Here is a 27,213-nt window from a genome sequence, read left to right on the forward strand (position 1 = left end):
TCCAGAGCGGAGGTGTTGCGGCAGAGTAAAGTGTGCTTCATGGATCCCAAAAGAGGATACTGTTTGATCAAAGGGACCCAGAGCACACCAACTCTGTTGGCTTGTACCTGTGGGCAGACACCACAGGAAATAAGGTGGTCACTCAGATAACCAGGCCCTATGCCATGTGGGTTAGTATTGACAATGAAGATATCAAAGTGGAGGATATCAAAGTGATCCTTTTAGGATCAACTATCAATAGTGAAGGAACAAGCGGTCAAGGAATATGCCATAGACTAGCACCTGGTAGAGCAGCCATGAAGACCTCAGAAAAGATATTCAAATGCTGTGATGTGTCTATACCTACAAAGATAAATCATGCGAGCCATGGTATTCCCTGCCACACACTATGGAAGTGAAAGTTGGATTTTGAAGAAGCAAGATAGAAAGAGTATTGATTTGAACTCTGGTGTTGGAAAAGACTCATGAGAATACCGTGGACAGCCAAGAAAACAAAGGGTCATCAAACAAATCAACCCAGAGTTCTCCCCTGAGGCACAAATGACCAGGCTCAAATTATCCTACTTCAGACACATTATATGAAGAGCTAGCTCTCTGAAGAAGGCTCTGATTCTGGGAAAGGTAGAAGGAAAGGGAAGAAGACAACCAGCAGCAAGGTGGATAGACTCAGTTACAGTAGTGATGAGTGCACTGTTGAAACAGCTGAAGGACCAGGTTAGGGATAGATCATCATGGAGAATATCTATGTGGTCACTAAGAGTCAACATCGACTTGATGGTACGTAATCTTCATCATGCTATGTAGGGCTTTATAGATCATAACCAGCACCAAGATTTCATAATCTGCTACTTATTAAACACTCTGAACATACGGCATGAATTAGTGTTGTAATGAGGAAGTACTTTGCATCAGCTTTCCTCAAACTGGTGGTATCCATCTGTGTTGGAATACAATGCTCAGCTTGCTAGGAATGATAGCGCGTGTAGTACAATTTGTCTGGAAGACAGATTGGGAAGGTTGCCTTCAGCATTAATGCAGGTTGAAATTGCTTAAAAATGACATCTGTGCATATTGTTGTCTAATGCCCTTGTTAATTGCTACAATTGGTGATATGTTATGTTTGACTACAGGACTGTCTTCATTGTAGGCTAGCAAACATTTTCAATTTTCTTTTAACTGTTCTAAAATGAAATATATGAAGCAGCACTTCCAAAGAAATGTTAAAAAGCAGTGATTTTGGCATAGCAGAGCTGATTATTTTAGACACAATATCAATATATCAATGACTTCTAAACCTTTGTGTGTTTATTGCCTTTTGTTGTTGACATTTTTTTTACAGACAGATCCACAATACACCACAGGAGTGGCAGAAAATATCAAAAGCTTGTAAGTATTCTTCTGCAATTTCATTGTAGGATTTTTGTTTGTCTGATAGAAAATGTTTCAATATTGTAAGTTGTATTATCAGTATATTTTAGTAACTTGGACTGAATTGCATGATTTTTTTCCTGGTCTGTTAAAACCAGTTGCTAGTCTTCACCAGCCATAGAACAATCCAGTTATCCTTCCCCCACAGCTCCACTTCTTTCTGTCAGGAAACATTATTAAATAACAGCAAGACTTGTTTTTATGCTGGTTATAGGCTACATAGCAAGTACTGCTAGCTTAGATTTACATGAGCCTGAGGCAAACTATGCTTATTATTTGCATCCCAGCATGAAAGGGAGATGGTAGTCAGCAGTCCTGACCTCAGACTGAATTAATATTTTCTTTAGGGTTCACTTCCATTCTGGATGACATCAATATCTTCTTCCTGATGCCGTTTCCTCCATTAGATCATATTCTCTCTCCCATGTCCTTGTCAGATCTGCATCTCTGGTTTCTCCTGAGTTCCAAGTTGGTTTAACAGTTAATTTCTGTCCTGCAGTATTTTTTTCCCAGTGTTAAAGTTTCTTCATCTCACCTGGGCTTTTAAAAATGATTTGGATAGGAGACACTGGTGGATAATTTTTAATTATTAGCAGAATTGTAAAAGATGATAGGCAGGAATTAATAGCTGCAGATTCCAGAGGACAAAGATTACTGTAGAAGATAACAGTAACAGAAGAGTCTCTGACTTCATTACCGCTCTTCCATTCAGCAGGTTGCCGATTAATAGCAGTAGCTAAGATCTGAAATTGAGCAGGATAATGGAGAGGGTTGAGATGACCTAGCTAAAGCTCTGCATTGTACAGGTGATGTGAGATGTAATAACTGAGGCGGGAGCTCTGTGGTTTCAGTGCAGAAGAGGCCACCACTTGTGTTTTGCTGTGTGGTGCCTGACAGTTCTCTCTGTATCCTTCTGCTTCTTGGCACAGTATTACCAAGAAATTAAATAACTGATATGCAGTAGACACTGGTGGATGTGATGGTCTAAGAAAGTGGCTCTCTCTCAAGTACTTCTGGTTTAAAGTAAAGATGCATTTGAGTCACTTGACTCCTGATAACTTCATTTATGCAATTTACTTGGCAACAGTATAGAAGTCGTTTTCCATTGCCCTCTTACGGGGTGCTTTGCATGATCCTAGTCTACCTTATCATCATGTTATTCCTGGTAGTCTCCTATTCATTATTAACCAGAACCAAAACTGCTTAGCTTTCAAATCCAAACAATGTTGGGTTGGTGCTAATACCTGCTGAGGTCAAGTGCCTCAAACTTTTCTTTTGATTAACTTACCAATTTGCTTTTTCCCCTCCCAGTAAAATTGCTTGCTTTATCTTATTTAAATTTAATAGGCAGAAGTGTGCTGGAAGGGGAAACACAGGTCTTCAGTTTTAGATGACATAGAGAGGAAAAAGCAATTGCTGTGTAGCAAGAGAACAATATGAGCAATAAGAAGTCACAGTTCAAATATTGCAGGAAGAAAATTAATTTAAAGGAGCACAAGAATATCAGCAGGAAATGGGAGGGTTGTACTTTTTAATTAGGCTGAATGTAGACAGCCTATTCTTTGTTTCTCAGCAATAGTATCCATTTCTGTTGTCTTCTAACCATTTGAGCAAACATTGTCAAAATAGATATTTAAGCATTAAAAAAGTCACAGACCCCTTGGGAGTTCAAAAGTTTATTAATATATTGATGTAACTCTATGTAGGCATTTATGTGAATCAAGGTTTCTTCTTAATGGCCCTTTAACTGGTCCTTAATGGAATCTTGGTTAAAAAGAAATAATATAGAGGTACCATTCTGCTATGAAAGGAAAAACTTCAAAATCTCTGAATGTGTTTTAAAGTGAAAGCCTCTTTGAAGACATCATATCACTGCATTGGATCTTCTGTTTCTTAGAAGCACATCAAATATTTTTATAAGGGTGTCCTTTCATGGCAGAGGTACCATAGTATTTTTTATTGATTTCATGATATTTTGCAACCGCAGATAACACACAAAATACATCAAAAATAATTTCCATAAGAGTTGGACTTGTGTATTTAGTAATCCAAAACAGAAACAATTCACTAATAGAAGGATAATTCATCTAGATTATTTTTTGGCAAATTTAAATATAGATAACTCTAAATTGATATAGTAGCTGAAAAAGAGTTGTACATTATTGATATATTTGGTTTTCCCTGCCATCTTTATTGAAACATGACGTTCTCTAATTAATAAACTTCCATATTTGATATCCTTGGAACTCTACACATTTAGGGAAACTTAAAGAACAGTAGTTGTTTAAAGTATAAAGCACACTAAGGCCACAGATCTTTAAAGGTAAGGTAGCCTCCATGGGACAAGCATGAGATGTTCTTTCTTTGAGTTGTCCTTAGCATAGTGTTTTATACATACCTCTGTTAGATCCAGAGATATTCCTTTCTTCCATTACCTTCCTTTTCCAGCCAATATGACAGAGGTATTCCAAATGCTTGAGTTATGGTAAGTTTTTTAATTAAAGAGGTATCCCCATACTTCAGGATCCAAAAGGTTTTTTATAAAGTACTCAAAACCTATCCAGTTCAGACCTGTATCCATGAGTTTATCAACAGCTCTCTTCACTTCTCAGATTAACATGTGCATTTTAGACCTGGCACTCAAGTTGGAAGGCAAATGCAAAAGGGTGGGATTTGTCCTGATGTCACCATGCACATATCATCCTTTTGATATAATTTTAGTTTACAGCAAACACAATTTTAGACCATTGGTTTTCAAACTGATGAGTTAGAAGTTATTACTGGATTGTAATCTAATCTAAGGTGGACTTTCTGCTTATCACCAATATACTTACGTGTGTTGGCAAAATATTAAGATAAAACTTTTCAAATACATACTTGGGTTTACAGGTAGGTACCAAGTCTGAAAAGACTGAAGACTACCTTTAGGCTACAATATAGAATAAGTAGGGAATTATGGTTACAGTTTGAGGTAAGGAAAAAAGGGCCATTTTGACAAAATAAAGGGGAAATGCACCAATATATTTAGCTTACTCTCCATGAACCTGGTTTTGGAATACAACTTTAATCATCCCCTAGTGAGCAATGCTTAGAAAGATGGAAATTGCAGTACCACACAGCCAGAGTACACCAGGTTGGAGAAGGCAGGCTCCCCAGTCTGATTTAGATGAGGAGAAGGGAGGAATGAATGCCTTCTCAACTCAAAACAGTGTGATAATCCTTCTGAGCTCTTTCAGAAAAACATAGTTAGTAAGGTAAAGCTCAAGGCCAGCATTCCTTTTGATTGGATATTCCTGAAGAAAAAGATAACATGGTGTATACGTACTGTATAAGAGGTTAATCAGAGTTGTCTTTGAAAAGTTGTAAATGATTATTCTTTCTTCCCCCTGTTTTTAACCATTTGTTCTCCCTCTATAAATCATGTATTTCCTCAGTAAAGATTTAACACAGTGACCAAGCTATTAGGTTATGACCTAATTTTACATTTCAGTTCCTTTTACACTGATCAGGGCATTGGGTATGTAGTCTGCAGAAGTTATCATTAAAAATTCTGCAGCATCTTCAGAAACAACAAGCTTTCAAACACAACTAGTATGCAGAGAGGCATGAATATGGCTGAAAAATCAAGATCAGCTTCTACCTAGTTCAATACATTTCAGCAGCTAAAATCTGAAGGTCAATGGATCAGGAAGGCTACAGTTGAGAAAAGCAAGCAGGGAGGGCTTTTTAAAAAGCTCACAAATATCCCTGCTTATGTTTTTCAGCTTAAAATAAGACTTCAAAGCAGAACAGCTCCTGTAGAGCCTTTGTTCAGAGTTGTTAATATTGCCTGGCCCAGTGATATGTCTTAAGTTTTAGGCTATTAATCACAATAGTTAAAACTGCATTCTTCTTTTTGCAGAAAGTAACAACTGTTTCGTTACCTCTTCTTCCCTCTCAGATTCCCTAATGAAATACATTCTGGTCTTCTAGAAGTTATTTCCCCTTCTCCACACTTCTATCCAGATTTCTCCCGGTTGCGAGAATCTTTTGGTGACCCTAAAGAAAGAGTCAGGTAATTCCTGGCAATTTGATTTAAAGTGATATGCTATGCTATATTTTCTTACATAGCTTTGTAATGGGTATTTAAACTTGTTTAGAAGAAAGCATAAGGCATTCAGAAGTAGTTAGTAAATAGTCATTGAATGCTTGCTAGTATATACTGTATGTTCCCCACCTTTTTTCAAAAAAGAACTTGTGCCCAAGTTAATTATTCCAATTGTATATGGCTATTTGCTTCTGTGTTTCTTCTGAAACTCCAATGGAACTTATAACATGGCCAAACTGCATCTGATGTTATGAATGCAACTGGATTTGCATGGCAGTTTTTGGAAGTAAATTGTTGTGGAGGAGCAGATGACTGAGCTCTGTACAGTAGAGAAATTTAACTCTGCTCCTACCACAATCCCAATGTTGATGCTGTACCTCTCCACAGCTGACTGGGGAGAAAAGCTCCCATTGGCAACAATGGGATTATCTTCTCAGTGCAAATGGCAGCCTTGGGGGGAAGGGCAATAGGGCAAGAGTTAAATCTGGTCTCTTCTACCCCCTTCTCCATACTGTGGTTCCAGTTTGGAATGAGGGCCCCTGCAGCTTTTTTTTTTCTGCTTTCTTTGTTTTAGCATGCATTTGCTAATTGCATGAATTATATTACCTGTAGTTTCACCATAAATGTCAGCTGAAATCCAAAGTAATGTTATAACTATGGGCTTACAACAAAACTAGAATTCTTCATATTTGACTAAAATCTTGTGGATGATTAATCTGCTGCCAGATTCAGCTGATACCCACCCAGAAAATACCTCTGGCCTCCCAGCAAAGTAACATTGATCTGTCTTGTGTGCTGTTGTAGGTGGAGAACTAAACAGAACTTAGATTACTGCTTTTTAATGATGTATGCGCAGTCCAAAGGCATATATTATGTTCAGGTAAGTTTTATGATGCTCAAAGGATAGGTTCCATGTTCAATCTGCTTTTTCCAAGTAAGAAATATTGTGCGTCAAACCCAGGATAGGCAACTTAATTTCTGCCAAGATTTTTTTTAAACTATAATTCCTGTCAATCCAACATCGTGACAAATGGCAAGGGTTTGTGGGAGATGTAATTCAGAAACCCTGGAAGGCAACAGGTTGTCTACTTGCTTAAAATCTGGGATAAAACCCCATTTGTTGGAGCAAGTGCTACTGTATCTTGTGGTGTAAAGGGGAAAAAGAAGCAGTGAGATGCTAATGAGCAACACTTTGGGGCATCAACCTGATTAGTTCTTTCTGAGTTCTTCAACAGCTGTGTGAATAGTTGTTGGTGAGCAGGGCCAGGATTGATGGAGGCACACACATAGTCTGCTCTTCCTCCTTGCATCAGGAGCCCTGGAAAGAGAAACTGATTTTGATAGGGATCTTTTTGTGGAGGAGATGAAAGTCTCTTCTGGTAATCCTGTCTGGATTAATTGTGGAGTGGAAAGACTTCCGCAGGGTCATAAAGCTGTAGAATTTGATGTGCAACACTATTCATTCATAGGGAAAGACCAAAGTCAAGCCAATGAACAGCCTTGCTCATCAGAAAATGGATCATGAATCAGGGCTTCCTAACAACAATGGCTTGCTGATTGTGAAGTCAGTGTGCTGCTATTGATGCCAAAACATGTACATTTTTTCAGATAGTAGGGATTGTTTTTATTTTAATGCCTGTCTAAGGTGGCTACAAAGTAAGTGTCCTGTCTGATCAAATCATACTGGGATTTTTCAACTGAGCTATCTTCCTTTGCTTGAAAATAAAAATTGTTGGAAATTATGGGTCTTCTTGTCCTTAATAAGAGTCCATCTTTAGCCAGAGATAACTTCCCTATCTCCACTTTTTGGAGAGCTTTTCTTCAGTGGCATACATGTTCTCAGTTCATGATCCCTTCCTTATGCAGCTATACATTTCCCTCTCTTATGCAGCTAGAAGATGATATTGTAGCCAAACCAAACTATCTCAGCACAATGAAGAACTTTGCTCTGCAGCAACCTTCTGAAGAATGGATGATCTTGGAATTTTCCCAGCTTGGATTTATTGGTAAACGCTTTTCCGTGTCAATCTGTAGCTTTGGGTATTGTTCTGTTTAGACATAATGCAAGGCACTGCATTGCTCCTCTAATACTGGAAAGAATATTCCTCTGGCCCAGCTTGCTGAGGCAAGAACAGACCATGAATGCTTTCACTTGTGTGTCTTGAGCCTAAAAATGGAATACAGCGTAACTTCAGCTACACTTGTACTTTCTCAGAACACTTCAGAACATACAGGTATATAGTAGGACTAACCATCTCTAATTTACCTTTGGTTTTTGTGTGTAACAAATGTTTTAGTGATGTGACTTATTAAATATGACATATTAAATACTGTAGGCTAAGCTTCCTAGGAGGGTTTAGTTATAAACAGGGATGAGCAACAGTTCTTGTAAGTACTTGTCGGTGGAGATATGAAGAGAGAATATTAACCTACTCTGAATCTTCAGCTTTTATGGGTGAATCAAACAAGTAGTCCGTGTTACCACTCCTTGTTAGTTATGATCTGGGAATTGTTGTGCAACTGAACAAGGAAATAATCTTTATCCTTATGAAACACTTTTATAAGCAGAATTGCCTCCTTGTGAAAAGAAGCATTACTGCAGAGACAGCTCAAGGGCCAATTAGTTGGATTTATTTGGCCACCAATGCTTTGCCTAATCGATCAAAATTGGATTAAGTCTCATACAAAAATGTCTATATTTTGGGAAAAGTTACATGTAAAACTAAAACATTTTAAAAATGTACAAAAATAACTTCTGGAAGATGGCTTCATTGCATGTATTATTGTTAAAGTTCTTTAGATTATTAATTATTCTATTTCATGTAGCAAATATTTTCTACTACTGTAAAATCTTTATTGCCAAGAATTGCAGAACCTGACCTACTGTAAGGCAGGAAGCGAACTGCAATAAAACATAGGACTGTTCCTCCACCACCTCCCAACCTGAAAACCACTTTGCATGAGAATATTGTTGCGAGCCCTTCCTGGTTAGAGCATTTTAGAAATGTTTCAGTGCTGAATCCTAATTCCCTTGACATGATCAAGTTGGATGCAATAAATATTCCTGTCTTTCAAGAATTCCTAGAGTAAAGAAGGTGTTGTTTGTCTTTTGTTGATCCAGAGTATTGTTTTATTAAATGTTAAGTCATGCCAGATTATACTGTAGTTAACTTTTTCTCTTCTTTATCCAAATATGCTCTCAGGAAAGATGTTCAAGTCCCTGGATCTCAGTCTGATTGTGGAATTCATACTTATGTTCTACAAGGATAAACCCATCGATTGGCTTCTTGATCATATCCTCTGGGTAAAAGTTTGCAACCCAGAGAAAGATGCAGTAAGTTAGTCCTCTATTAAAAGGAATGGTTTCTTCTTTTTTTTATGCAAAAATGTATGTTCATAAATGGTATTAAATTCTGCCTGTTGTTATGCAGTGAATACTTTTAAACGTGCACTGAATCTTTTTGTAGTTCCATATTTTTATCTTAATTTTATTATTTCATAGAAATGCAAAAGATTATATTTATTCTTCATTTTAGTTGAAGGGAGAATAATTCCAAAGTGATTGGCCACTAATCCAGTCCTAGTGATGTTAAGAGATGTTGTTCCTATGATATATTCTGTGTTGTCTTGTTTTGAGAAGTTGCCCAGAGCGTTAAAAAAGAAAAAGAAAAACCAGTAGCCTTTCCTGTAGATAGAAAGAGAATAATATAGCAGAAAACTTTGTCTATGATACTATTCTACAATTTTGGTATGTTTTAATAATCACTACTAGAGCTCTACAACATATGATCCCAGAAAAAGATGTAGCTGTTTCAAGAAGTTGCTGACAGGTACTAAATTTTGGCTCCTCTGTGTTCCAAAACACCTTTTGGGATCAAATCCAAAGGCCTGCACAGCCCAAAAAACTACCAAGCTGAAAATCATTCTCTACCTACCTGCCCATTTATTTATTTAAAACATTTGTTTACTATTTCCCATCAAAAATATCCCAAAGCGGCTTACAATAACATTCAAACAATTGAAACAGATTCAAATTCAAATATACAAAAAAAAGTAATAAAAAAAACAGAACAATAATAGAAGGTAAAAGCAATAAAAACTTTAGCAAATCAATTATTAAAAGTCCTGGGAAAATAAATATCACTATGAGACATCAAAAAGGCAATCAAAACAGTGACACTTGGACTTTGCTTCATAAGTCATTCAGTGAAAAGGCCAACTCCTAGTACCTCAGCAGGTTTATCTTACATCATTTATCCTATTACAATAGCAGATATATCTCTTCTGGGGGGAAATGATAATATTTGCTCTCTCCTGAATAAATATACTCCATTTAAGGCAGTCATTGCCTTAGCAAGCCATTTTTTTTTTTTTGCTCGAAGAGAGGCTAATGTTGCCAGAATTGTCCACAAACAAGGTACTATTTCATTGGGTGGAAGTTGGATTGAAAGGATATTGGATAGGATGAAGGCAAATGAGTATTGGAAGTGATTGAAGACTATATTGACCATTACAGACATTGTTTAAAAAAGACATTGCTAATTCCAGAGGCTGGACCATACGTACAGTATATACTTGGGGAAAACAAGATTTGAATTAAACCTCATCCAGTACAGACTGTGCTGGTAGCCCCACAGACACTTATATCTCTAATCCAAAATCTAGAGGAACTAGCATGGGCTGATCGCTAAAATATGTGTGCATTATTTCTCTAAATGATGCCTTTCAATTCTTCAAGAATAGTGGATCACCTGTGCCTAAGATGTAGAACTTGGCATTTCTTGCAGAACAAAATGCATACATTCTTTTAATCTAGCCAAGATTGGAGTTTAACGTAAGAGTTGGATTAACTTTAATATAAGATCAGATCCAACTTTGCTGGATCAGCCCAGAGGCCCATCTAGTTCAGCATTCTGGATTACATAATAGCCAATTCATTGCATCTGGGAAGCTCATAAGCCTGACTGGAGGGCAATAGCCCACTTCCATTGTAGTTTCCTAGCATCCATTATGTAAGGCATACTGCCTATGATTCAAGAGGTAGTAAGCAGCCACCAATATTCAATATTATTTCATATGAACTTGTCCTGTCTCATTCTAAAATGATCCAGATTGTCTAACATTACAAAGACTTCTGGTAGTAAATTCCATGTTAAACTATATGCTGTGTGAAAAAGTATTTGTTTCTGCTGGTCCTGAATCTCTCTGAATTTAGTTTCAGCTACGGCTGTTCATGGGATTGCATTAGATGTCATCACCTAATTGCATCATTTGCACAACAACAGAATGACACATACAACAGCATTTTGAAGTCATTGTGGCTTGCTCCTGGTGGTTTCAGGGGATGACTTTGAGTCCTAATATTGTAAGAGAGGAGAAACATTCTGTCCATGTTATCTATGTCATGCATAGCTTTATACCTTGAACATATCTTCCATTATCTGCCTTCGTTCCAGGCTGAAGAGCTCAGTTGCCGTAGCATTTCTTTAGGGGAGGGGGATGCTTCAGCCCACTAATCATTTTGGTTGCCCATCTTGTGCATCTTTTATCCTTTCCTATAATATTTTTCACACTTTTTATCCTTTTCTGTAACATATTTTTGCACTAAATAACATTTTCTTAATATCTTTTTAAGGCGTACTGAGTAGAACTATAAACATGTGTGATCTTGCTATCAATTTGTATAAGAACATTATACGGGCAGTTTTATTTTCAATTGTCTCCCTGATGACTAAAAGCCTTGTGCTTTGCTGAGTGCCAGAGATGAGGTGTTGCTACATGCTTTTTCTCAGTTACAAAGCCTTGAATGTAGGTAGTATTTCAGTGTCATGATGTATCCAGGCTCATGTGTCTTTTCTACCCAGTTGTTTTTCTTTATGACACTCTCCAAGGTCTTCCAAGAGTGTCTAAATCATTGTCTATTTAAACAAATAACCTAGTTCCAACATAGATTTCTGGCCCATTCTCTCTCTCCCCATGTTTGTATGAGTAATTTCTCACAGTAGCCTTCTGTATTCAGATTTTTCTCTTGTAAATCCTGCTGTGTAGCATCAAATTGGTAATTGGTAGGATTTGTTGCCCTGATTGAAACTTTGCCTGACCTGAAGCTTAGTGATAAGTGCTTTGCCTTCTCTGGATATTTGTTGTTCCTTTTCTATGAAAAGTAACATTAGAGTTTACCAACCCTTGCTACTGCCATTACTACTTTCATTATTGCATAAATAACAATGATAGCAACAAAACACTAGAGGAAAGTGGATCTGCTGCTTCTGCAGTGTCCCACTTATCTCCAAGTAAGCAAAAGCTATTTGTTCACGATAGTCAGGAAAGTTCTTATGAGCAAAGTCTGGTTTTTAATTTTCTAAAGTAATGAGAGTTAGATTAGGGATTAACTTGGAACAGAGCTTCAAGGAATGAATTTGCAATCTAAAGTACTGCAGGCTGTAGAGGCATGGGAGCATTGTGTGTTTTAATAGAATCCCGTTCTTATGAACCAAGATATTACAGGATGCCCCTCAGAACTCTAGAATGCTAGATTTTAGTGAGTTAACAAGCCTAGCCAAGAGGTAAGTTCTGTCCAAGACAGAATAGTCTTTAGTTTCCATTTATGTTGAATAGGGGTCCCTTTCACTAAGCCTGAAGGTTCACTTCTGAGCACCAAAAATGTGTGCCGCTCTTTCTGGCAGGCAGCCATAAAGTATGTTTCATTTCATGGAATGAGAAGGGGAATTTTGTGTTGAATAAAAATGGAGCAGTTTACAAAAAAGACGAAAATTAACACTCGTTATAGATTCCATAATCCAACACAAGGCAATATCATTAGTAGGCCAATTTAATTTTAAAAAAAAATAGTGTATACACATTTTGTTCTCAAGTGTTATTTATTAGTCCAGATAGTAAATAAAGGAAAGTGAAGAGAGAAAATAATTGTTGAAGGCTATATTTGCATTTAGTTGCAGTGTTATTGAACACAGAAGTAGGCAGCAGACTTGTATATAGATTTATGATTTGATGGTTTCAGATTGTACCAATCCTTTCCTAAATGCTGCTGGATGAAGAAGCAACACTCTCCCTCTCCCCCCACAAATGTAAAAGTTGGTCCTCCATTTTTGAAAATAAGTCCAACCTATTGGCATACTTTAGTGAAATGTTCTGGCCCTTGGTAGGTGGGCAGAAATTCAGAACAAACAAAACTTAATTTAATTTATTCAGTTTAGTTACTGCCCACCTCCAAACCAACTCTGGGCAGTGTACAATAAAACCAACAGAATAAAAATAGAATAAATACAAAAAAAATAAAAAGAAATTAACAAGAACCAATGGTAGATCTAGCTAATCCACCTACCCACAATTCAGCAAGGGCCTCAGCCATCCTAACCCAAGACATGGGAGAACAGCTAGGTCTTTAAGGCTTTTCAGAATGCCACTCAGATATCTGGGGGAATGTCATTCAGAGGGCCGGCACCAAGACAGAGAAGCCACACTTCCAAGGTCCCAGGAGATGACATTGTTTATTTGAAGGGACCCGGAGCACTCCAACTCTATTGGATTGAACTAGTTGGGCTGATACCACAGGAGATAAGCTATCCCTCAAGTAACCAGCCCCTGTGCCATGTAGGGCTTTATAGGTCATAACCAGCACCCTGAATCATGCCTGGAAGCAGACTGACAACCTGTGCAGCTTGCAAAGCAGAGGTGTCACATGGGCGTACCAAGGCAGGCCCATCACTACCCATGCTGCTCCATTCTGGACCAGTTGAAGCTTCCAAGTGGTCATCTTCAAGGGCAACCCCATGTAGAGCACATTGTAATAGCTGAGCTGTGAAGTGACTAGGACATGAATGACTGTCTGAAGGGCCTCCCAATCTAGAAAAGAACACAACTGATGCACCAGATGAAACTGTGCAAAGGTCTTCCTGCCCACAGCTGCTACCAGCTCATTGAGCAGGAGCTGTGAGTCCAGAAATAACCCCAGATTGTGTACCACTCTTGAATGGGGAGATGCAACCTCAGCTAAGGTTAAAGATGGAATTTCCCAATACAATTGAAACCAGAGAATTTTCTTTTGGGACTAATGAACAGGCAACTAGAAAAGACTCATGGAACTTTGTTTTTGTATATGACAACTGCAGCGAGACTATTATACAGTCAAGGGTGGAAAGGTTCGACATTACCCACAATGGAGGAATGGTTGGTAAAGATGATGGAACTTGCAGAGATGGCTGAATTGACTTCTTTGATCAGAGAAAATATCTATATTTATGGCTGACTGGAAACCCTTTATAGACTTTTTGCATGAAATGTAACTGTAATTTTGTAACTGTACTTATATTTGCTGCAAAGGAAATCTGAAGCTGCTTCTTTCTATTTCTTTTCATTCTTTCTTTCTGCACTTCTTCTCCCTCCCTTCCTTCCCTCCCTTCCTTCCTTCCATTCTTTATTAGTTTATGTTAGTTTTTATGCTCCTTGTAAAACTTTTAATAAAATTTATATATAAGGTGAAATATGAAATATCCCCTAGAACTTTTCTAAGAGGTTTCAATAGTCTTTCAGGCTGGAAAATTCCTACAGTTCGAGTCCTAACATATTTAGAGAGCTTCAGATTGGAAAAGTAGATCCTAATATATGCTCAATTTGCCTCACGAAAGGCAGATAGGATAGAGTTATCTTGAGAAAAATTAGTGTTAACAGTATAACTCCTTATATTTCTGGATTAAACATTGCTAGAAAAAGGTTAACAATTGAAATTAACAAGATAAATCAATTAAAGAGTACAGTGTATATCTGTGTATATCTGTGTGTGTTGTGTGTGTGTACTATTTGGAAATTCTGTAACTAAAAAGGAAAAGGTATAGAGAAGTTTATATCTAAATCAGTCATAAGAAAGTTTGGACCTCTTTAATGGAGCAAGTGGTGAATCTGTCAAAGGATTGTTTTCAAAATAAACTAGCAAGAAAATAGGGAGGGAAAACAGTTAACCTTTTCAGACTGCTACTTAATTATCCCAAAATTAATAACAGATTCTTGAGACTCCCTATACCAGCCAAATGGTAGCAGATGCCGAAGATTTTTTCCTCTCTTTCCAGTTTCCATCTTCTAACCCTGACAACTTGTTGAAAATTAACAATAAATTCTTCTTCAAGGTCCATATAAGCAATCAGGAGTGAATCAACAAGGCAGAGCTCTATAGAAACCTGTTTGAACCGAGGAACTGCATTTGTATTTATGTGTAGATGTGTGCCTTTTTAACACTAAATAATATTTTAATATTAAAATATCCTAACTCTTTAGGGTAGCATTTAAGAAGGGATTTCTGGGGGGATTTTCATTTTTCAATGAAAGAAACTAGTTCCCCAGTGATGATGCAAAATTCAACTTGGTCAGCTGACAATCCATACAGCTGTTAAAAATAGTTACTAATTTAGATGATGGGTTGGAGGAAGACTTGGGGTCTACTTGGAACAGCCTGGCCATCTGGGTCCTGATGAAGATGGACATAACCATTTGATTGTAACAAAGGTATTTTCTAAGATATTCATTTTATGGCAATATATTTCTGTTTATTACATTTCCACCATACTTGGAGCAAAGACGGATAAACCAATTAAGTACTGTCATGAATTTGCATGCTCAGAATGCAGGGTGGGGAGAGCAAAGAGGAACCTAACTGAAAGTAGTAAACTAATCTATTTTCCATTCAATGCTTTGTTCTCCCAAGATGTTCTCCAAAGATTAAATCCTTAGTCCCTGCTGTGCATTTTTTTTTCTCCCCAGAAACATTGTGATAGACAGAAGGCAAACCTAAGAATCCGCTTCAAGCCTTCGCTCTTCCAACATGTAGGAACCCATTCCTCCCTGGCTGGTAAAATACAGAAGTTGAAAGTGAGTAGAGAACATCATGGCAATGGAGCAAGTGGCAGAAACATGATTCTTGCTTTATTTTTGTTCGTTACTTAAGGACAAGAAGTACAGGTAGTCCTTATTGAGTGACTGCCTCATTTAGCGACCATTTGTAGTTATGACAGTGATGAAAAAGTAACTTTACGACCAATCCTTGCATTTATGACCTTCCGCAGGTCTGTAAAGCAAAGGAAAGTTAAAGTAAGATGTAAGCACAGTCACAGTTTCACTTAGTGACCACTTCGCTTAACAACCAAGTTGCTGGTCCCAAACATGGCTGCTAAAGGAGGACTACCTGTACTCTAGTTCTTGCTTTCATTCCCTGCATTGCTGGCAGTGGCTCAGGTGGAATAAAAGAAGATAGTAGAATTTATGAAGATAACCTATGTCTGGCTGATTCTAACCAGTTGTTCTTCAGACTAACAAACTGCTGCAGTATTTTTTCCCTGAGCCTAAGTTTCACCAAATCTGGATTCCATTCAGGAACCTTGTAATGCTACTACATCTTGGATGTCAAGAAATGGAGCAAATGTCAAGACAGATGGAGGGATAAAAATGTTTTGAAAGTAAAGATAGCTTCCTGGGAGGGTAGGAAACTCCTGATGTTGCTCAGTTTCCTGTAATGTTTTGAATTTACTTTTGAACCTGTAATAGGGGGTATATGCAACCATGTGCATGTGCATGTGCATATTAGATGTACCTTACAGATTTGTGTGTAAAATGCAATTGGTTTTGAATGTGTGAAGCAGTTTTGGAAAAACAAGTGCTGTTAGATGCAGGTCTGTTCCCTGGGGAATAAAGGTCACCTGTGCTATTCGGAAGAGACGGAGTAGATACTTCAGTGATAGTGTATGGATCAAAATTGTAAATGGTTTGGAAAGAAAAAAGAGGCATCAGGTCAAGAGGCAAGGGAATTGGAGCTTTATGGACTTTGATGAAGAGAGAGAGGCTAGGATAAATTCACTAGCTATGTATTGTGGCATCTGTAAAAGCCTTACAGATGTGAAGTCTGAAAATGAAGCTGGAGAGAGGATGAAGGCTTCTGGTATATTGGGCTGTACGTCTTACACCTATTTGAATTTTGGAAGTTCTGTAAATGTATTTTCTTCTTTTATATTGTACAGTGATTTTATTAGATGAAGGGATATTTATTTTGATTTCATATATATCTTTTCCTAAAAATTTAGTTCACATAATAAGGATTAAAAGAAAATACAATACATTATAGGTAGTCCTCACTTAATGACCACAATTGGGACCAGAATTTCAGTCACTAACAATGTGGTTGTTAAGTAAATCTGACCCAATTTTATGACTATTTTTGTGGTGGTCATTAAGTGAACCACATGGTTGTTAAGCAAATCACACAGTTCCCCATTGATTTTGCTTGCTGGAAGCTGGCTGGGAAGATCAAAAATGGTGATCGTGTGACTGCGGGATGCTGTGATGGTTGTAAATGTGAACTGGTTAGGGCCTGAACTGCAATCATGTGACCGCAGGGACACAACGACTTTCGTAAGTGTGGGGACCAGCTGCAGTTTGGGTTTTAGCACCGTCATAAGTCCAAACTCATTAAACAAATGGTTGTTAAGTGAGGAGTACCTGTAAATACATATTATTTACACAGAAATTCCCCCTGCTTCTTTAACAGTGGTAACTCAGTGTCTGTGCAAATGGAATGTTTTAACATTCTTTCACTTTTTAATGATGTTTAGGGATTTCTAGAAATCAAATTCCATGTTATATCAAAAGCATTTTTAAGCAATATGCTTTAGACTACATGTGTTGTTGGTGCCTTTCTTCAAATTTTGAGAGAGGTGAAAGGGCCAGATTAGGACAATGATAGCTCAGAAGGGAGAAAGGAACAGCCCTCATTATGAGATAGAAGATGGCAAAAATTCACTGTGCTGGAATATCTGTTGGTATTAATATGCAGGGAAAAAGACATGAGTTGGTGGTAGACTGGCCATGCAGAGCAAAGGAGGGGAAGACTAAAAGATAAAGTCAAAATTTTGTGCCTGATCAACAGGCTGGTAGTGATTTTGACAAAAGAAACAATGAATATATAAAAGCAGGAAGACTTAGGAGAAAAAAATGTTAAATCTACCCATTAAAATCCCTTGAGAGCATCAGGTAGGGGATATTTTCCACAAAAGGGCAATAGGAAAAGGGTATATTCCTGAAGGAAATAATTTCAGTTGTTTTGCTTTTATCTCTTTTATTGAGGACAAAGATTTTGGAAAGCAGTCTCTTCGCAAAGAGCATGTGAACCCTCCTGCAGAAGTGAGCACAAGCCTGAAGACCTACCAGCACTTCTCCTTGGAGAAAGCCTACCTGAGAGAAGACTTTTTCTGGGCGTTTACTCCCACAGCGGGTGACTTCATACGCTTTCGCTTCTTTAAGCCACTCCGTATTGAACGGTAAGCTTCAACAGCTTTGGAGAAGCAAAGAATAGGAAGGTTTGGCTTGTGGTTGGAAGTCCCTTGTCCTGGTAAAAGACAATTCATCTGAAAGGCAGATCATGTGTCATTCATTTTCTTCCCAGTATGCTCCATCTGCTGCCTTTTTGCTTTGGATCTTTCTGCACAACTTGAAAGACAGAACAATCTTAAGGTACAAGGTAGAATCTTTGGCCTGCTCAAAGATAGTGAGGAAGCTCTGCATCTGGCTTGCTGGTGGTGCCCATACCACTTAGGCTTTCCATCTTCCAAGCTTGCCTGCTTGGTGTATTTTTTTTTCTTTTATCTGAAAGCAATATTGCTACCTGAAACTAAGGAGCTTTGACTTGAGTGTTTTGATCTTGCATATGTTTCCTCATAATTAGGCTATGTCCATTGTAAGTCATTTTCCCCATACTGATGCTGCTAAAAATCTATAGAGAAGCAGCTAATATAGAATGCTGTTCCTACAATCTCTAGCCAACACAATCTTAAGTTAGTGAGAGTCACAGTCCAACACATCTGGAGAGTACCAGCGCTGTCCTAGTGCTTCTGGAAGATACAGCTATGTGATATAATGAGAGAAACTAGCTTAGCATTAGATTATAGATGAGTCTGGCTCTGGAGACCCAGAAAGAACCTCATGTGAAGCTCTGTGATCTTAATCCAACATGATTGGGAGCCTCTGAGAAGACACAGAACTGCGATAGGAGGAAGCGCTCAGGATGCCGCAAGGAATGTTTTCATTCTGTTCTTCTGCCCAAAATGCATACTGTTGCAAGTTTGCAAGCATGCTATACTGTTTTCAAAGACGGTGTAATTATTTTCAGTACAGCCACAACACAATGAAACCTTTTACTTCTTTCTTGTCCTTCTCTTTGTGAAGGGACTTCATGAATGCCTTTTCCTTTCCTATATGCTTAATTCAACATTAAATTTGTTTTCAATCCTTCAGCAGCCTGAATTTTGGCAAGTGTTCATAAGAGATGGGGCCTTAGTGGCATCTATGCTGAGCAGTTCCATCCCTAGGGAAGCCTGTCTAAGCCATGGATTACAATTGTGGCTTCAGAAAGCAAATAATTTCATTTATTTATTTTATTTCCCAAAGACTCATGGCATTGCACAGTTAAAATCAGAACACACAACAATAACTCAAAAATGAACATAATAAATCAATAACATCAAATATTAATAACATTAAAACAAATATGAATAGCATCCAAAGACTAAATGCCAGCCCTCAAATGCTCTTCTAGATCATTCTGCTTTCAAAGCCTTACTGAAGCACAGAAGCAAAGGAAACATCCAAATCTCTGGAGAGAGGCTGTTCCAGATGGGGGGTGCTGTCACAGAAAAGCACAAATTTCTCACTCTTCCCGGAATCTCCCGTGAGCAGGAACCTACAGCCAGCTCCCCTAGGACAAGCACCCCAGATGGTTAGGAGCTGTTTGAAGTAGATGGTCAGGCAGGTACCTGGATGCCAGGCAATGTAGGGCTTTGTAGATCAATACCAGCAGTTTGAATCGTACCCAGAAGGCTATTCACAAGAAGTGCAGTGCCTGCAACACGGATGTTATGAGTAACACATGGACTGCTGTATTTTATACCAATTGCAAGTACTAAGTAATCTTCAGAGACTCCCCCATGTAGTGTGGATTGCACTAATCTTGGGGAAGTTTGGAAACTCTATGGTAGTTGTTTTAACTACCAGATCCAGGAAGAGTTTCTTCAGGGGGAGGGGCGGGCATTAATGCCTCCTTCAAGTCAGATGGTACCATCCCCCTCCCAGAAAGACCCAGGTAGGGCAGTGGTCCAGCTCACATGTGGCAGAACTCTTGCTGCCCAGCAGCTTATCCACTTCCTCAAGATCCAAGGATGAAATGAATCCCAGTTTGTATTGCAAGACTTTACTTCTATAATCTCCATAGATCCTGCAGGATCAAGACTTGAATGAATTTGAGCAATGTTATTGCCAAAATGTTGCCCACTGCAACTCTCACTGCAGCATATGCATAGATGTTGCTAGGTCTCTGTTCCCAAAATAGGAATGAATAATTCTAAAGAACGCTACTGGGCCATAGTCCACCAACCCAATAAGGGTGGAGAATTAGAAACATCCCACCCCCCTCAGGAGCCAACACATCAAGTGCCACGATCTCCTCTGAATGCCAGAGATGAATTAAGTATTTGGCAGACTGACTTCAGATTTCTGGGAACACGCCCCCAAAGCACCTGCTGGAATCCATTTGGATCTATGCAGGATTCAGGGAAACAAGTACCTTTCAGCAGACCAGGGAGTAATCTGACCACAGCAGCAGACTCACTATTACGTCCTCCATTTGTGTAGAGGCAACTGTTACTTTGTTCTGCCCTTTTTGGCTTCTTAGGTTATACAATTACTGTCTTTACTGAGTTTTTCTTGTATTAGGACTTTCTTTCTCCGCAAAGGATCGTTACCTTGTCGTGGTGCTGGAGCTTGAGCACCTCAATGATGCCATGAGCTAAACCGTGAAGGGCCACCCAAGATGGGAAGGTCATGACAGAGAGGTCAGACTAAATGCGATCCCTGGGGAAGGTAATGGCAACCCACCCCAGTATTCTTGCCGTGAAAACTAAATGGATCAGTACAACCAGAGATATGTCGGTATACCATCGGAAGATGAGACCCCCAGGTCGGAAGATGGTCAAAATGCTACTGGGGAGGAACAGAGGATGAGCTCAACTAGCCCCAGTTGTGATGACGCAGCTAGCTCAAAGCCGAAAGGACGGTTAGCGGCCGACGGTGCTGGTGGTGAACGGCGAATCCGATGTTCTAAGGATCAACACACCATTGGAACCTGGAATGTAAGATCTATGAGCCAGGGCAAATTGGATGTAGTTATTGGTGAGATGTCAAGATTAAAGATAGACATTCTGGGCGTCAGTGAACTGAAATGGACTGGAATGGGCCACTTCACATCAAATGACCACCAGATCTACTACTGTGGACAAGAGGACCACAGAAGAAATGGAGTAGCCTTCATAATTAATAGTAAAGTGGCTAAAGCAGTGCTTGGATACAACCCCAAAAATGACAGAATGATCTCAATTCGAATTCAGGGCAAGCCATCTAACATCACAGTGATCCAAATATACGCCCCAACCACAAATGCTGAAGAAGCTGAAGTAGAGCAGTTCTATGAGGATCTGCAGCACCTACTGGACAACACGCCTAAAAGAGATGTTATTTTCATCACAGGAGACTGGAATGCTAAGGTGGGCAGTCAAATGACACCTCGAATTACAGGTAAGTATGGCCTGGGAGAACAAAACGAAGCAGGACATAGGCTGATAGAATTTTGCCAAGACAATTCACTCTGCATAACAAACTCTCTCTTCCAACAACCTAAGAGATGGCTTTACACATGGACTTCACCAGATGGACAACACCGAAATCAGATTGATTACATCCTTTGCAGCCAAAGGTGGCGGACATCTGTACAGTCGGTAAAATCTAGGCCTGGAGCTGACTGTAGTTCAGACCATGAACTTCTTCTTGCACAATTTAGGATCAGACTAAAGAGATTAGGGAAGACCCACAGATCAGCTAGATATGAGCTCACGAATATTCCTCAGGAATATGCAGTGGAGGTGAAGAATAGATTTAAGGGACTGGACTTAGTAGATAGGGTCCCGGAAGAACTCTGGACAGAAGTTGGCAGCATTGTTCAGGAGGCGGCAACAAAATACATCCCAAAGAAAGAGAAAACCAAGAAGGCAAAATGGCTGTCTGCTGAGACACTAGAAGTAGCCCAAGAAAGAAGGAAAGCAAAAGGCAACAGCGATAGGGGGAGATATGCCCAATTAAATGCAAAATTCCAGAGGTTAGCCAGAAGAGATAAGGAATTATTTTTAAACAAGGAATGCCTGGAAGTGGAAGAAGACAATAGAATAGGAAGGACAAGAGACCTCTTCCAGAAAATTAGAAACATTGGAGGTAAATTCCAGGCCAAAATGGGTATGATCAAAAACAAAGATGGTAAGGAGCTAACAGAAGAAGAAGAGATCAAGAAAAGGTGGGAAGAATATACAGAAGACCTGTATAGGAAGGATAACAATATCGGGGATAGCTTTGACGGTGTGGTCAGTGAGCTAGAGCCAGACATCCTGAAGAGTGAGGTTGAGTGGGCCTTAAGAAGCATTGCTAATAACAAGGCAGCAGGAGAAGACGGCATCCCAGCTGAACTGTTCAAAATCTTGCAAGATGATGCTGTCAAGGTAATGCATGCTATATGCCAGCAAATTTGGAAAACACAAGAATGGCCATCAGATTGGAAAAAATCAACTTATATCCCCATACCAAAAAAGGGAAACACTAAAGAATGTTCAAACTATCGAACAGTGGCACTCATTTCACATGCCAGTAAGGTAATGCTCAAGATCCTGCAAGGTAGACTTCAGCAATTCATGGAGCGAGAATTGCCAGATGTACAGGCTGGGTTTAGAAAAGGCAGAGGAACTAGAGACCAAATTGCCAATATCCGCTGGATAATGGAAAAAGCCAGGGAGTTTCAGAAAAACATCTATTTCTGTTTTATTGACTATTCTAAAGCCTTTGACTGTGTGGACCAGAACAAATTGTGGCAAGTTCTTAGTGGTATGGGGATACCAAGTCATCTTGTATGCCTCCTGAAGAATCTGTATAACGACCAAGTAGCAACAGTAAGAACAGACCACGGAACAACGGACTGGTTTAAGGTTGGGAAAGGAGTACGGCAGGGCTGTATACTCTCACCCTACCTATTCAACTTGTATGCAGAACACATCATGCGACAAGCTGGTCTTGAGGAATCCAAAGCTGGAGTTAAAATCGCTGGAAGAAACATTAACAATCTCAGATATGCAGATGATACCACTTTGATGGCTGAAAGTGAAGAGGAACTGAGGAGCCTTATGATGAAGGTGAAAGAAGAAAGTGCAAAAGCTGGCTTGCAGCTAAACCTCAAAAAAACCAAGATTATGGCAACCAGCTTGATTGATAACTGGCAAATAGAGGGAGAAAATGTAGAAGCAGTGAAAGACTTTGTATTCCTAGGTGCAAAGATTACTGCAGATGCTGACTGCAGTCAGGAAATCAGAAGACGCTTAATCCTTGGGAGAAGAGCAATGACAAATCTCGATAAAATAGTTAAGAGCAGAGACATCACACTGACAACAAAGGCCCGCATAGTTAAAGCAATGGTGTTCCCTGTAGTAACATATGGCTGCGAGAGCTGGACCATAAGGAAGGCTGAGCGAAGGAAGATCGATGCTTTTGAACTGTGGTGTTGGAGGAAAATTCTGAGAGTGCCTTGGACTGCAAGAAGATCAAACCAGTCCATCCTCCAGGAAATAAAGCCAGACTGCTCACTTGAGGGAATGATATTAAAGGCCAAACTGAAATACTTTGGCCACATAATGAGAAGACAGGACACCCTGGAGAAGATGCTGATGCTAGGGAGAGTGGAAGGCAAAAGGAAGAGGGGCCGACCAAGGGCAAGATGGATGGATGATATTCTAGAGGTGACGGACTCGTCCCTGGGGGAGCTGGGGATGTTGACGACCGACAGGAAGCTCTGGCGTGGGCTGGTCCATGAAGTCACGAAGAGTCGGAAGCGACTAAACGAATAAACAACAAAGGACTTTCTTTAATTTGTTACCCAAACTGACTTTCTCTGAAAGAATAATGGGGTATCAGTTAGTCTTGCTTCATTCCATGCAGAGGTATTTCCTGTTTTCTTCTGCAGACATCTTAAGAGTGCTGTTCTCCTGAAAATGTTAGCATATAAGAGTTGAGGCTGGTAGGGTGTGGATTCAAGTGTTATCTGCGAATAAATAAATAAAATACTGAGGACACAGTTTTGAAAGGACAGATATCCTTTGAGAAAATTATTTTGTCAGACATTAAATGATTGGGATTTTCCTTTTGTTTAAGTTCAACCTTAGCATCTTGTATTTTTCACATTTTATGTGGTCGCATGTATTAGGGCTGAGAGCCTTTGTGGTGGCTTAATTAAGGTATTGGAGGAGGAACAGGGAGACTTGTCCTCTCTTAGGCACAGAAGGTGGCCAGGAGACTTTGGGCCAGTTGCTCTCTCTCAGCCCTAGACTGGGAAATCATAAAACATCTATCTACCAAACCACACTGGTCCAGTATGGCACATTACAGTCCATAACCTTCAATGAAAAGGCCTTCATCCTGCAGTGGATTGACATGATGATGGTGGTGGTGGTGGTGGTGGTATGCAAAGCCTTTGAAAGAATTGTGCACATATAGAGGCAGCTGCACACAGACAGAAGGCAGCTGTGTGAGGCTGGAACAAGTTGCAGCTTCTTTATTGATTCAAAGAGAAGTGCTTGGTGCATGCTCCTGCATTTGCAAAGCATTTCTTTCAAAGAATTTGCACCACAGTGTTGAATATTCCTGCATAGGACAGTCAGTTTACTTCTTTTCTCCCTGCCTTGGCCTGATTCTATTGTGTTTAGGGCATCTGGTGTAAGTTCTTTTGTCTCATTTGCATTGCTTCTCTCTTCTTGAGCTGTCTGCCTACAGCTTAAACCAGCCTTTCTCAACCTTTTGACCCTGGAGGAACCCTTGAAATATTTTTCAGGCCTTGGGGAACCCCTGCATGTTCAGGCTCAAATATAGGCCAGAAGTTACAAATTTATTTTATTCATTTCATGTGTAGGCCTGTGTATATGCATTAAGTGTGTTCTTAACCTAAAAATAAAGAATGAAACTTACCTCTTTAATGTGAAGTTGCCCAAATTTGAAATAATTTTTAAAATAAATCGTGATCTCCCAGGGAACCCCTAGGGACCTCCCGCAGAACCCTAGGGTTCCATGGAAGGAAGATATAGGTTGAGAAACCCTGGGCTAGACTATATCTGCAGGAACTAGAGGAATGATGTTAGTGTGGTTTCTAGAAGTCCATCTGTTTACATTTCTCTGATTTAAATTTCTCTGTAGAAGAACTGGAAAAAAAGAAGTGGGAACATCTTCCTGCTGTGGCCTTTTTCTTCCCAGAATCTGTTCCTGCATTCAGAATGTATTTGCACTAACTTCTGATTTCTCCAGTTTGAGACTACAGTTGAAAAGGCCACTTTCATCATGAGAACAGATATTTGTGCTTCTTATTTATTTATTTATATTTCAAATTTTGTCACCGCCCATCTCATTTGAAGAGCGAGTTACTGATAACACATCCTTTCAAATGCAGTAGGGTGCTTAATTTGTGAGAATAGAAAAATAGTTGATCTGTAACTGGTAACATGTTTACTTAAACGGTACTTCTCTTTCTCAAAAGAACTTTATTGGGGAAGAGGGTTGCCTTTCTGAGATGGTTACTGTTGTGTCCAGGCAAAGTCATTGGTTGGGTGAATGTTATGTTTTACTGCTGTGAGGTCTCTGCAATCATTGTTGATTCCTGTTGCACAGGTTTTTCTTCCGTAGTGGCAACATTGAACACCCTGAAGACAAACTCTTCAATACAACAGTGGAAGTCTTGCCCTTTGATGTAAGTTTGCTGAGTATTGTCATTATTATTAGATCTTTATCCTGCCTTTTTATATATTTTGATGAATTCAAGGCAGCAAACATACCTAATACTCCTTCCTCCTCAACAAGAACCCTGTGAGGTGGGTTGGGCTGAGAGGGAGCGACTGGCCCAAAGTCACCCAGCCGGCTTTCATGCCTGAGGCAGGCCTACGACTCACAGTCTCCTGGGTTCTAGGCCAGCACCTTCATCATGACACCAAACTAGCTCTCTCATGGCACTCTGAAACTATTCTCCTTCAAAAGTTTCTGAATGTCATTTGCCGGTTCTAGTTTTGATTCACTTATTAACCCTTTTAGAAGTTAAGAATGGCAAGGTTTTTGCTAAGTGTAATATTGCAACATTTATGATTCCTTAGGATTAGGTGGCAGCTTTGGAATCCACAGTTATTACCTGTATTAGAATATTGACAGTATCGTAGGGTGTTGGGAGGGTGTAAAAAATGTATCATTTTGCAGCCAGGTGCCATCACAAGATTATCTATCTGGGGTCACACTAACTGTATAATCAGAATCCAAATTCTAATGTCCCGAAACTACATTCCAAACCCCAAAGCAAGTCCGCTTCATCGTTCTCTATCTAAAGTGCATAGTCTATGGCAGGAAAAGGTTTTTGGAATCTGATCCTTACTCAGTATCCTCATTCAGGAGTCTTTTAGGAGTCCTTGAAAGGCATGCAAAGTTCTTGTAGTGACACTGACTGTTAGAACAATGCTCTCTCCCTAAAAGTGTAAGTATTGCCTGGTGCTTTATGGTCATAGCATTTCAAACTGTATCCACAGCAGGCTACCTAAATCCTTATAGTTGGCTTTTTGCAAAGATTGTCTGTTTCCCTGAACAGAGTCTCCAGTCAGATAAGGAAGCTCTGCAGGAGGGAAGAGCAACAGCATTCAAGTACCACAGGACGTCTGACGGCTACATACAGATAGGTAAATTACTGGTTTGAGTCCCACAATAGCCTGGCAGTTGTGAATAATGCGATGGTTATGTTGCCCTTCAGCTAACACAGATACAGAGTGTGATGGCCAGGAATGGGTAGGATAAGCTTCTTCTGAATTCATTAGCATTTTTTTTATCAATTGCCCTGGAATTTAGAGTGGGGGAAAATATTTATTTATTTATTATCAATATTGGGTATATTGCCCCATTTAATGACTCTGGGCACATCACAGTAAAACAAACAAACAATAAACTCTTGTGATACTCCAAAACATGCATTTAGTTATTTATTTAAGAATAAGCTGCGGGACTGCAGAGGTTCTAATAATCTAATATTTACCACAAGCCCAACAACTTATTAAGAAAAGAGAAAGTGCATCACAACTGTTAAAAGTGGGCCCCAGCAGCCTGGCAAAAGAGTTCAGTTTTAACAGCCCTCCTAAAGATGCCCATGGGGGGGCAGGCAGCCCAAGCCTCAGTGGGGAGGCTGTCCCACAGGGCAGGACTGACCACCCAAAAGTCCTAAGCCTAAGTTCCCACTCCTCTCACTTCTTGTGGGACGGGGGAATTCACCCCCTCACAAATGAGGGTGGGCAGATTCAGTTCAAAGGAAACAGTCTGTTAGATATCTGGGAACAAGCCAGATGGAGCTTTTTAAGTTGAAGCCAGTGCTTTTTATTGTTCTTGAAAATCTATTGGCAGCCAATGGAGCAACTACAAAATCAATGTTATACTAGTAGAGCAGCTCTCATGTGCTCAAACTTCAGTTTACAAGTAGTTTTCAAAGACAGACCGAAGTGAAGCATATTACAGTAATCCTACCTCAAGGTGATGAGCATGAGAGTTAC

At 39.4% G+C, this 27,213-nt stretch overlaps 1 protein-coding gene across 2 annotated transcripts in view; it reads left to right on the forward strand.

Moving 5' to 3' along the window:
• Positions 1-27,213, forward strand: part of MGAT4B (alpha-1,3-mannosyl-glycoprotein 4-beta-N-acetylglucosaminyltransferase B) — a 127,208-nt gene that overhangs the window by 91,351 nt on the left and 8,644 nt on the right. For both annotated transcript variants that reach the window (XM_063292237.1, XM_063292236.1), the window contains exons 5-13: positions 1,340-1,386; positions 5,369-5,482; positions 6,320-6,395; positions 7,407-7,521; positions 8,719-8,849; positions 15,290-15,397; positions 17,642-17,835; positions 25,310-25,388; positions 26,268-26,355. In XM_063292237.1, coding sequence (XP_063148307.1) covers positions 1,340-1,386; positions 5,369-5,482; positions 6,320-6,395; positions 7,407-7,521; positions 8,719-8,849; positions 15,290-15,397; positions 17,642-17,835; positions 25,310-25,388; positions 26,268-26,355 — 952 coding nt within the window. The remainder of the gene's footprint in view (positions 1-1,339; positions 1,387-5,368; positions 5,483-6,319; positions 6,396-7,406; positions 7,522-8,718; positions 8,850-15,289; positions 15,398-17,641; positions 17,836-25,309; positions 25,389-26,267; positions 26,356-27,213) is intronic.

Source organism: Candoia aspera, chromosome 2, assembly GCF_035149785.1.
Source record: "Candoia aspera isolate rCanAsp1 chromosome 2, rCanAsp1.hap2, whole genome shotgun sequence".
In the NCBI taxonomy this organism is placed as follows: Eukaryota; Metazoa; Chordata; class Lepidosauria; order Squamata; family Boidae; genus Candoia; species Candoia aspera.